Source organism: Cajanus cajan, chromosome 11 (genome assembly GCF_000230855.2).
Source record: "Cajanus cajan strain Asha chromosome 11, NIPB_CcT2T_4, whole genome shotgun sequence".
NCBI lineage: Eukaryota > Viridiplantae > Streptophyta > Magnoliopsida > Fabales > Fabaceae > Cajanus > Cajanus cajan.
In genome coordinates, this window is record NC_138527.1 from 44,680,583 (window position 1) to 44,692,139 (window position 11,557).

Genomic DNA, 11,557 nt, shown 5'->3' on the forward strand with positions numbered 1-11,557 from the left:
TTCTGATTTTAGTAATACCTGTTCTTTAGAATACAGCCATCTTGTTATATTTATATATATATACATACTCAAGAGTTACCTTTTTTTTATACTTTTTTTTTTTATAATTGTATAGTAGATTAATATGAAATTACTATAAAATATAGTTATCAAATTCAAATTGAAAAAGAAAAATATTATGAATACTTGGACATGATATTGATTAATAATAACTAAGTTTTTACTTTAAAAATAAAAAGAATAAATCAATTTTGTTTTTTTGAGAGGTATTAGTATTGAGTTTAATTTTTGTTAGTTATTTAAAGTTGTAGTAGGAATGCAAAGATGTTTTGAAGGAAGGGAAAAATCATATTACAACGGAGAGTAATAAGGATATGCGCAAGTGAGAGAGATGTCATTTAATTGATTCAAAATGTGTAGTCAATAAAGTTAATATAGTAACTGATCATTAACTTCGCGTTTTCTAACGAGGACAGGATTAAACAAGTTTAAAAGAAAAAATTGAAACTTATTGAAAAAATTTAGAAAAGTGACTTTGTTATATTCCAAATAACATAAAAAAAAAGGATAATAATTTTCACTAAATTAAATTTTTTTTTATTGATAGTATATAGTTAACTAATTAAAATTTTTCAGGATTTTTAAAATAATAAAAAATAAATTTTTTTGTCATAATAGCAGTGCAAAATTTATTTTATTTTATTGTAATAAGTATTATTTTTTAATACATTTTAATTAAATTCTTGATTCTTGACTATATACTACCCCTCCCCACATGATATGGGTTGTATTTTATCTATTTTAATGTAAAAGAGTTGGTTAATAATAATAATAATACTTAGTTATAAATAATTTTCGAAAAGTACTTTTATTTTATCTTTTGAGATGATTTACAGTTAATTTTAAACATCAAATACGTATCAACAATTTTAAACTTTCATTCAAGAAAATTATTTTTTTAAAATTTCAATATTAAGAATAAAGATCTAAAAGTATAAAATTAAAAAAAAAAAAGTCTTACAAGCCATTTACATTCAAATAAATTTTAATGTATAAAAGTAAATTTAAAAATCAGATAATTCAATCACTCCCGGTACTTAATGAGGAAGCATAAATTAAAGACTTAATTAAATAAGGGGTTATATACAAAAATAAAAATATTGGTATGGAAAGAAGGAAGCAGAGGGCAGAGGCAGTGGAGCGAAAGAAAGATGGAGTGGTCGGAGCAAGCGAAGGCAGAAGCAGAGGTCCTCCTCGTAAATCCTCCTAAGCCAAAGGCAAAGCCAAAGCGTTTCATCAAAAACCAAATCCCCGACTCAATCCTAAACGACCCTCTTCTGAACGCCGCCATATCCGTCCTCCCTTCCAACTACAACTTCGAGGTTCACAAGTCGGTGTGGCGCATCCTCTCCTCCGGCGCCAAGCGCCTCGCCCTTCAGTTCCCTGAGGGCCTCCTCATGTACTCCCTCCCCCTCTCCGACATCTTCACCACCTTCGCCAATGTCACCCACTGCTACATCCTCGCCGACGTCACCTACGGCGCCTGCTGCGTCGACGACTTCGCCGCCTCCGCCCTCTCCGCCGACCTCCTCATTCACTACGGCCACAGCTGCCTCGTCCCCATCGACTCCACCACCCTCCCCTGCCTCTACGTCTTCGTCGACATCAAAATCGACGTCCCCCACTTCCTCCACACCCTAACCCTAAACCTCCATTCCAAAACCCTCGTCCTCGCCGGCACCATCCAATTCGCCTCCGCGATTCGCGCCGCCAAACCCCAATTGGAGGAATTAGGGTTTAGGGTTTTGATCCCGCAGGCGAAGCCGCTCTCCGCCGGGGAGGTTCTGGGCTGCACCGCGCCCAGGGTGTCGTCGAATTTGCTTGGTGAGAGCGTTCTGGTTTTCGTGGCGGATGGCAGGTTTCATCTGGAGGCGTTCATGATTGCGAATCCCGGGATTAAGGCGTTTAGGTATGACCCTTACTTGGGGAAGTTGTTTCTGGAGGAGTATGATCATTTGGGTATGAAGCGGTCAAGGAAAAATGCGATTTTTAAAGCGAGGGAGGCTCGGAGTTGGGGTCTTGTTTTGGGGACTCTTGGGAGGCAAGGGAATCCGAGGATTCTTGAGAGGTTGGAGAAGATGATGAGGGAGAAAGGGTTTGATTATACGGTGGTTTTGATGTCGGAGTTGAGTCCTGGGAGGATTGCACTCTTTGAGGATTCTGTTGATGCTTGGATTCAGATTGCGTGTCCGAGGTTGTCCATTGATTGGGGGGAGGCTTTTGTGAAACCGGTGCTTACTCCTTTTGAAGCAGAGGTTGCTTTGGGAGCGATACCTGGGTGGTGGGAGAAGAATGAGGTTTGCGAAGAGGATGGTGTGGGTTGTTGCAAGAAGAGTGGTTCTTGTTGTGGTGGGGATGAGAACGATTTTGGTGGAGATTATCCGATGGATTACTATGCTCAGGATGGTGGGGAGTGGAATTCATCTTATGTGAAAAAATCTTCTCGTCCTGTCAGGAGAGTTTCTATTGCTGATAGTGCCATTTCCCAATAGCCATAGATTTGCTTGGTTATTTGTCCAAGGTTTTAAAAAACAGGCTACTATTGCGACTTCAGCCACAATGTCAAGGTTTTTAGAATCTCTGCAACAACAATGCAATCACAATTCTAGCTGCATTTGTCCAGAATTTCCTGCAATATCAAAGACTTCAACTGCGACTACAATTTAAAACTTTGGTTATAACGATTTATTCTGAAAGGGTATAAACTATATTGTTTTCTTTTGTTTTTAGGTGTCTTATTTAAGATATTTTTTGTTCGAAAAATGTTTTTGGGAGAAGAAAACATGCTGAAGTGTTCTTTTCTTTGATCTGATATGAGAGTGAAGAAGAAGGAATGTGATAAGGTTTGTCTTTCATGGCCTGATTGGAAAAAAATTTTGATACAATTTTTGAACAATTTTGCAGTTAACAGTTTCTGATTGAGGATGTAAAAGTATTTACCCGGCTAATTGTGATTTTATATTAGTTGCTTTATGAAACTGTGATCGTGTGTAAATAGCAGATCATCCTAACTGCTAGGTAGGAGATTGTAGTCTCTTATTGTAGTTTCCCTTATTTTTGGTAATTGCTTATTGTAGTTGCCTAAGATATTCATTTTAATCTTGATATGTTTCAGTTTAGGCTGAAGAGGGTTGCTTGCATAAGGGTGCCCTGTGTTAACATAATATGCACATCCGAGTCCTTAATTTTGCTTACAAACTTAAGATTTGAAAAAAGGTACTAAAAAAATGAGTTTGTCGTTTATATATTTAATTTGAAATACATTATGATTATAACCAACTAAATTTTAAGAATGGATAGACTCTTGGATATGACCTATATTGTCTGGATTCAAGTTGACTTGAACTAGTAAGGGTGAAAAAGTTTTCCATATTCAATTTTAATCTAATTACATTATAAGGACCTCATTTCCAAAAGAGGACTGCTATATAATGGGAAGAGGTTTCGCATGAGTTGATTTTGAAGCTGTAAAAATTAACTGATTTGGTAGGAATTATGCATGCCTTTGCAGTAAAGCTTTCGTGTTGCAAAAATTTGTATGATGAAGCATTTATCTTCTCAAAACTATTGTAAAGTTAGAGTAGCCTTCTAACAATTGATCTTTGTGCTTGGTAGAGTAAACAGATTCTTATTTGTCCATTTTTTCTATTATATAGCAAGTGATATAATGGTGAAAAATTCAAGTCAAGATGATGATGAAGAATTGTGCAAGATAGGTAATGGAGAAGCTAAAAAACTATTCATTAATCAAATAAAATCAACAGAACAAGGACACTGAAGAAAGAATAACTCAGACGTGACAAAGCATTGAAACTTCAAATACAAGGATACAGACGACTTAATTTTCACGAAGAATATTTGAACTTACAATCTTGCAAAACTGTAAACTCCCTTACCACTTTTACTAAACAGGTACTCTAATTTTGAAGAACATAAAATCATGGTTAATATTAACTCATTAAATGGGTAAACAGTGGAGGTTCATAGTGTACAATATTTCTATACGTTCATTTATTCACAATTCATCGTGAATGTTAAATTCACTGATTTTTATAGTATCTTAAAAATTACATTAACAATAATTTTTAATTGCACAATAGAATAAAACTTATAAAAAGTATATGTTCAAAAATAACTAAAAAATGTTAAGAACCTACTTAAAAGTCCTATCTTTAAATATGTAAATTAAAATATTTATTTATCTTAAAACAATAACGTTTTCAGTTATCATTCTTTAAGGAGGATTCTTATATTGAGAACATATAAAGATTTTTCTTAATTTCTGGTCGTTTTCGATCTACCCTGTTTATTTTTATTTTTAAATTAAATATTATTTTTAGAAAATATTAATATTTAAAATAAATTTATATGATAATTATAATATTAATTACTTATCATTAATTTAAAATATAATTTTTATGTTAAAATTATGTATTATAATTTCAAATTATTATATAAATTATATTTTAAAATATTTTTTTAATAAATTTTAATTATAAAAATTAAATATTTATCATGTGCATTCTATATATTAAAATAATTTCTTTTCCATTCTTTATACAAATTTAAACTAATTATCTTGAACAAAAATATTTTTAAGAATATTTTTTTATTGAGAGTTTTTAAAAAGAGCATCTTTATTTTCTCCATATCTCATCTCTTTATTTTATTAAATTTAATTTCCATATTTTAAAAATTGATAATAATTAAAAATAATCCTATATTAAACCTTGGGGCCAGCTATCTCACCCTTTGAGGTGCCTCAAACGAAGCGAGGAGATTAGTTACTGCTATCGCGGTGGATACTCCAAGAACTAACCAAAAAAATATGATAAAAATATTTCTTTATTATAAATTTTAATTATATTTTTATATTTTATGCTAGCCGAGCTGTGTCTTTGAATTCAGCGCAATCATCCTTATTCCTTAGAATAGCGCAGTGGCATTCGCACTCTTCTCGCCGCAACAAATAGGTTCTGTTTGACGTAGCGATCAAGTTTTTGTTTGTTTTTTTGGCGTTTAATTGATTTTGCTGACGCTATTCGCTAAGGTAACCACTACTCTTTCATCGCATAGAATGTCACTTTGCGAGAAATAACACACAACTTCTTTTCTATCATATTTTAATTTTAATTGCTAACTAATTAACTTGCACCCAGTCACTCTCCTGAATGTGATAATATTAGGTTTGACTCTGTTATTCTGTTTCGTATAAGTAGTAACTCTTGTATTTAGCAAGATGGGGGAGTGTATTTAGCAAACAGGGAAAATGTACTCACGATTTTATTTGCTTCCGAAATTTGGAACACATCAGTAATTATCTCATGCGCTATGGCTTTATGGTTTTAATTAACGGGATATGTCCTTGTGCTGTTTGATGAATTGCCTAACAGAATGAGGATGAATTAGAGCACGTCCCACTCTGAAAATTCTCTATTTCTTTAGTTAACAATAACATTTTACTATTTTCTTTTTACTTCTGAATATATATATATATATATACTAGCAAGGAAAAGACACTTTGTGTCTGTATTGTATTAAAATAAATAAATAAAAAAGAAAAGGATGAGAAGTTACTCTTAAAAAAAGGTAATTATTGAAAAATAAACAAAGGATAAAATGGTCCATGTAAAAATGGAAACCAAAAGTAATTATCAAAAATAGTACCCCCTTATATATTAGTATATATATATATATATATACTATGGTTTGCTACTGCAGAAGAACACACAACAAAGAGGTTTTTTAATTAGAAAACTTATTTTCCGTTTGGAACTGTGGTTTTTGTTCTGCATGTGTTATTTTCCCCAGAAATTTTTTCGTACAGTTTAAGAATCTTTTTTATTCTGTCTGCATTTTGTTTTTCATTTTGATGTTTGAGAAGAACTTACCAATGAAATGATGTCACTGGTTTTCTTTGAGCTATTCTAATTTGGCCTTTTATATCACTTATTCTCTTTAATCCTTTTTCATATTGTGCCAAGGTAGGTGTCCATGGCTGCAGATTCAAGGAAACGCACACTGGAGGCTTTGGAGAGAAGAATAGCTGTTGCTAAAATTGAAGTTCTCCAAAATGAAAAGAAAAACAAAAGGACTATAAATGAAGATGGGAAACCACCTATTCCTGCATCTTCTACTTCTAATGACCCTTCTCCACATATGTTGCATTCATCATCAGTCACACCCAAGAAAGGTAATTCAATTTTTGTTTTTTCCTTCTTCGGAGCCGGTTAATAAGTTAATTCAGTGTAGGATGTTTCATTTATGTTATTTTTCTTTAGTTTCATAAATACTTACTGTCTACCTTAGGAAGTATTTTATCTTTAATCCTTGGTTTTTATGTTATTCATTTGCATCCTGTCTGTCTGTGTGTCACTCTGTCCAGGAAAATTGTAAGTTTTACTTTTATTGCTAATTTTAGAATTCTGCATAATACTACATCCATTTAGCTGATAATTTTCATTTTCCCTCTTTAGGGAATTTCAGTTTTTCTGGTCATACCACTTCACAAGGTACTAGACATTTTTTTATATGTTATTTGTTTTTTATTTTCTTCTTTTTTATTTTGTGGGTTATATGCTTATTATGTTACATTTATCATTCCAATATGCATTGAAAAAATTAAGTTAATAATTGTTTGCAGACATTGAAGATGGTCCAGCATATGCCCAACTTTCTGTGCTTGTAAATGAAAATCTGCTCACAACTAATGAAGAGGTATTTATTTTCTTGGAACTCATGTGATGACCAAGAACGATAAAAAAGCCTAATCAATGCATTTTATGATCAAATTTTCCAATTTCCATATAATTCCATAATAATTAATCTCCTCTGAAGTCTGAACTCTAAAACAATAACTGATGCAAGGATCCTATAAACAACCTTTTAACCTATTGGCAATTACAGAAAGCTTAAAATAAAGGTCTGTGCTCCACGTCTAACCAAAATGAGGAAGTTTCTTTATCTTCAGTTTTGAAAGATTCATATTTTTTCATTTCTAGATAAGATAGTTGATTTTTCTTTATTCATCGGTTTCATTGATAGATTGGTGGAAATATGTATTTGTTCACCATTGTTGGTCATATATTTTGCAGTTTTCAGCTGAAAGAGGAGGTTCAATTGGTGGCATATTGCACGAGCTTTTCCAGAAGGGAGATGCAGCACAAAAGTACATGCAGGGATCTAGAAACATGAAAATCGACAGCTGGATCCTTCTTGATAATTATGTACAAGGACGGGTGGTTTCTTCTGGTTCTCAAACTAGGGCTTTGCGAATTCATTCAAAACGCTCTAAGAAACACATGTCTATGAAAAAACATAAGAAGTGTGGATCATTAGATCTTCCTCAAGAGTTCAGGAAGTAAGTTAAAAAGTACACTTCCTGAGAGTATGTCAATCCCTATTGTTATTTCTATGGCTCTGCAATAGTGGTAGTGTATATTGTTGCGAGGAATCTTTTATTTCAGCTGCAGCTTTTGTTTGGAAACTAAGTCTCATGCTATATATAAATTATATTATAATTAAAAGTTATAATAAATGAACTTTTTTATCATATAAATTATATTTAAGACTTATAATGAATAATTTATATTGCTATATAATATTATTTTTAACTATTGATAATTTTTTTAATAAAATATGAAATTTAATTATAATGAATGATGGATTAAAAGAGCTAAGAGGTTATGAAAATTCCCTAAAAATGCCATCGTTGAAGAAAACTAGCTAAAAACACTCTTGTTGAATAATGGTCCCTAAAATCTCTATTGTTTAAGAAAATTATTCTAATTTATATACAGAAAAGATGCTCTTTTCTAATTGGTTACATTTTTCTTTGGTGAGGTTTCTTTTGCTCCCTGATAGTTGGTTGTTTACTCTGATTGCAGATTTGACATTTTCAAGCCAATGCATGAAATGTGGAAAGATTACATAATGCTAATTCTTAAATCCACTGGGTACATAATTTGTATCATTTCTGTCGAGTTGATAAATTTCAGTTTCTTATCTTTAGATTGTCCGGCAAAGAGGGGGCAAAATCCTGATCATTTATGCTGTTTTCTCTTAAAGCTTTTATGACCATGGGCTTGTTTTATATTGCAGGAAAAATCAATTGGCTCAATGTCTCCTTGGTGCAGATCTACATGGTGCTATTATTTTAGGTTTGAGCGCACTCTTTTACTTTTAAATGAGTTAAGAACACCTACAATAATCTTACTAGCAAAAATGCTAAAACAGTTCCCAGATCTGCCATGTTCTTTGCACTTATGAGCTGGTCAATATATTACTACATTTTCTATAAGGACTTTTACTTTTAATTTTCCCAAAGATAATTATGTTTTAATGTGTAATTTTTTTATGTGCATTGAAAGGTGTGTTAAAATTGTTCAAAGCCTACTTTTAGTTTTCTTAGAAAGAGTTAATGGTTTTGAGTAGATGTAGTTACAAGCAACCATTGTCTTTAAATTATGGCAATGAATTCAATAATAGAGATGAGCTGCTGATAAATCCCCACTGTCCTGCATAATCTTTTTCATGGTCCTTCATCCAGATTTATTTTTTAAAAGAGATATCTTGAATCAATTTAGGGTTTAGGGTTTGGTCTTTCGAGATGTCAATATAATTTTTATAATGTTTGGTTGGAGGGAAATGGAGGGGAGGGAAGGATTTTTATAATTTTTTTTTTGTTTGGTACAATTTTTAAGAGGGGAGGGGGGAGGAGATGGATGGGAGCAAAATCCTTCCTCGTCTAATTTTAACTCTCCTTTAATATTGGGGGATTTGGAGAAAAGGAGAGAGATTTTAAAACATTTTTAGTATAATGTCTAGAATATCTATACTTATGTTTTTAAATTTAAAATTATAGGAATACAAAGGTTAATTGATTTTTAAAATCCCTTCTCTCCCCTCATGAAACAAACAAAAAGAGTTTCATTCATTCTCCTCCTCTCAACCAAACAAAATTTCTAAATTTTCTCCTCCCCTCTTTTGAACCAAACAAACCCTTAGCCTCTATCTTGTACATAATTTTCTGCACGTTATACCTGATTGTACTGTGTCCATCTATGTTTTGCAGTTGTGGAGTGTAAAATAATCCATTTTACAGGAATTAGTGGCATAATGATTCGTGAAACTGCAGAAGCATTTGGGATAATTACTGAAGATAATAAATTCCGCGGTAATCCTTCCACTATGTATAAATATAGACTGGTGCTGCATTATCAAAGCTGTTATTTGTGTATTTCATAAGCCATTAATGCTTAGATGAATGCATGCAATTGTTTGTTATGCTTTTCCTGAATTTTACTAACGATTGCTAATTTGGTATACAAGTTTGATAATTAATTATAAGAAATTTGAATTTTCTTATGTTTTGAAACTTAGCAGAATTTAAACAGGAATGACTTTTTTATTCTGAGGAGTGTGTTAACCTTCACATCTTTGTGTAGAGGGTAGAATTCTCCTGAGTTTTAGTGAGACCAAAAATTCATTTTCTCTATTTCTGATGCCACTTAAAATTGTTGGGGTGTCAGTAATTCTGTCGTGACATAAATTACCACTTTTAAATTAAAATGGTTTTGACTTAGTTCACCTGTGCTTTGTTTCTCTCCCTCTCTCTCTCTCTCTCTCTTTCTCTCTCTTGTACTGAGGATTCCTTAATCCTTGTAGGTTCATTTGTATCTCATACAGCATTGTGAATTAGTTAATTGTGAACTAGGAACCTTTACCAGCACAATTTCTGGGATTAATCTCTCTTGAATTTGTTGACTAAAGTTGAAGTTGTGATGATTTATCTATTCCAGGATCAATCTCTCTTTAATTTATCCACTTCAAACTTGTGATGACCAAATATTTACTCTATATTGGTAACTTGCAGTTGTTCCCAAAAAGGTTTCTGTGTTTGTATTCCAAGTTGATTGCTGGAAAGTCACTCTGCATGGAGATAAACTTGGTTCAAGAAAGGTTGGATTATGATATTGGCGATGATCCTTCAGCTGTAGGTAACATCTTCATCCTACTTGTGGCCCTTTTCTATCAGATTTTGATGATGTTGCTTCATCTTGTTATTGAGCGAACCTCGTTATTGTCATCTTATGTTTTTCATTTTATTTCAAGTTTTTTAGTTCTTACAATGCTTTTCTTACTGTTAAGAACAGAATATCCGTGCATCACTTCTGCATTTTTAAAGTCTTGAGCAGTTTTATGGGAGAAAGGGAAGGGAAGTGTTCGAATGCTTAATTGTATCAGTAGTGAAGTTGGAGATTGCATGACAAGAAGTTGAATGACAGTCACCTTGGCTTATAGGGGACCATACCGTGACACCCATGCTAGGCTTTTTATTATCTTTTTTTTTTTTCGGGCCCTTGAAGTTAAACTTGCACCAAATAGAACTATTGATTTTTATGCTGGTTCTATAACTTATCCCGTCTCGGTACTGCATGTGTTATACTGGAATGATACCATAGATAATTCATTGTAGATAATTAGTTCCCGCTAGCTACAGGAGTGCTATTTTTTGTCTTGGGAATCAGACATTTCATTCCTTTCTGTGATTCTTTCTTACATACAAATAATGGAAATTGATTATGAGCAGGAAGAAATATCGTTCAGCCTCAGGACATAACATTCTTTTTTGATATATTCTAATGAAGATATTAATTTTAAAAGTTTTCTAATAGTGTTAAACACTTTTTTTCTCCATAAATATGTAAAATTTTGTTATTTTTATAAATGATGATTTTTGGTCATTCTTTTTGTAAAATGTGTCAAATTTTATTTTGGTCACTAATTTTGTTAATTCAATTTAACAACGATATTTAATCAACACTACCATTTTTTTACTTTTAAATTAGCATGTGTATGACAATTTCAGGGATTGGAAATCATCATTAAATTAGATTATCAGAATTTGTAATAATGATATAATTTAACACATCTTAAAAAAATAAAATGAAATAAAAAAGAAAACCAAAAGTCATTTTAAAAATGAAGGACAAAAAAACAAAATTTTAGTTATTTATGGAGAAAAAAAATGTTTAACCTCTTTTTAATATATGATCGTAGCCATTTAATAAAAATATTCCCATATAATAATATTTATATAAGTTGATGTCCAAGAAGCTTGTGGGGGTAATATGCCATCACGTTGCTTGCAAGCAGGCAGCTGTAATGTATGATAGACGTGTTACCGCTTTATTTAGCGATGATTATTTGCTTAGATGAGCAGGTTGTGTGGAAAGAGATGATAAAAAATTGGTGCTTCATCCCAAATTACATGTATTTGTTTTAGCTATTGGAGATACAGGACTCTTATTTTTAAACTAGATTAATTACGGGCGTTTCATGACAATATCCGATAATGATTTTCTTGACAGGTTTATTTTGCAACTTTTAGAATTATTAGGAGACTAATTTATACAGTTCTAAACTTTAAGCCTAATTCTCATATAACTCAACTTTTAAGGGAATAGTGTACATTTGTCTCTTTGCCTTAATTTAT

At 32.1% G+C, this 11,557-nt stretch overlaps 2 protein-coding genes across 2 annotated transcripts; both read left to right on the forward strand.

The window, feature by feature from the left end:
- The first annotated feature begins 1,136 nt into the window (after nucleotides 1-1,136).
- On the forward strand, nucleotides 1,137-3,163 carry LOC109810882 (diphthamide synthesis DPH2 family protein). Its single transcript, XM_020374480.3, has one exon. It carries the CDS (start codon nucleotides 1,212-1,214, stop codon nucleotides 2,550-2,552), a length of 1,341 nt encoding a protein of 446 aa, XP_020230069.2. The 5' UTR covers nucleotides 1,137-1,211; the 3' UTR covers nucleotides 2,553-3,163.
- A 1,671-nt stretch (nucleotides 3,164-4,834) lies between these two features.
- Nucleotides 4,835-10,658, forward strand: POP4 (ribonuclease P family protein). The gene is given in 11 exon segments (XM_083067204.1): nucleotides 4,835-5,110; nucleotides 6,045-6,253; nucleotides 6,537-6,572; nucleotides 6,704-6,777; nucleotides 7,155-7,420; nucleotides 7,947-8,015; nucleotides 8,161-8,219; nucleotides 9,134-9,235; nucleotides 9,935-9,960; nucleotides 9,962-10,058; nucleotides 10,215-10,658. Coding segments are annotated over 10 exon segments (966 nt in total). The 5' UTR covers nucleotides 4,835-5,110; nucleotides 6,045-6,054; the 3' UTR covers nucleotides 10,253-10,658.
- The last annotated feature ends 899 nt before the right edge of the window (nucleotides 10,659-11,557 follow it).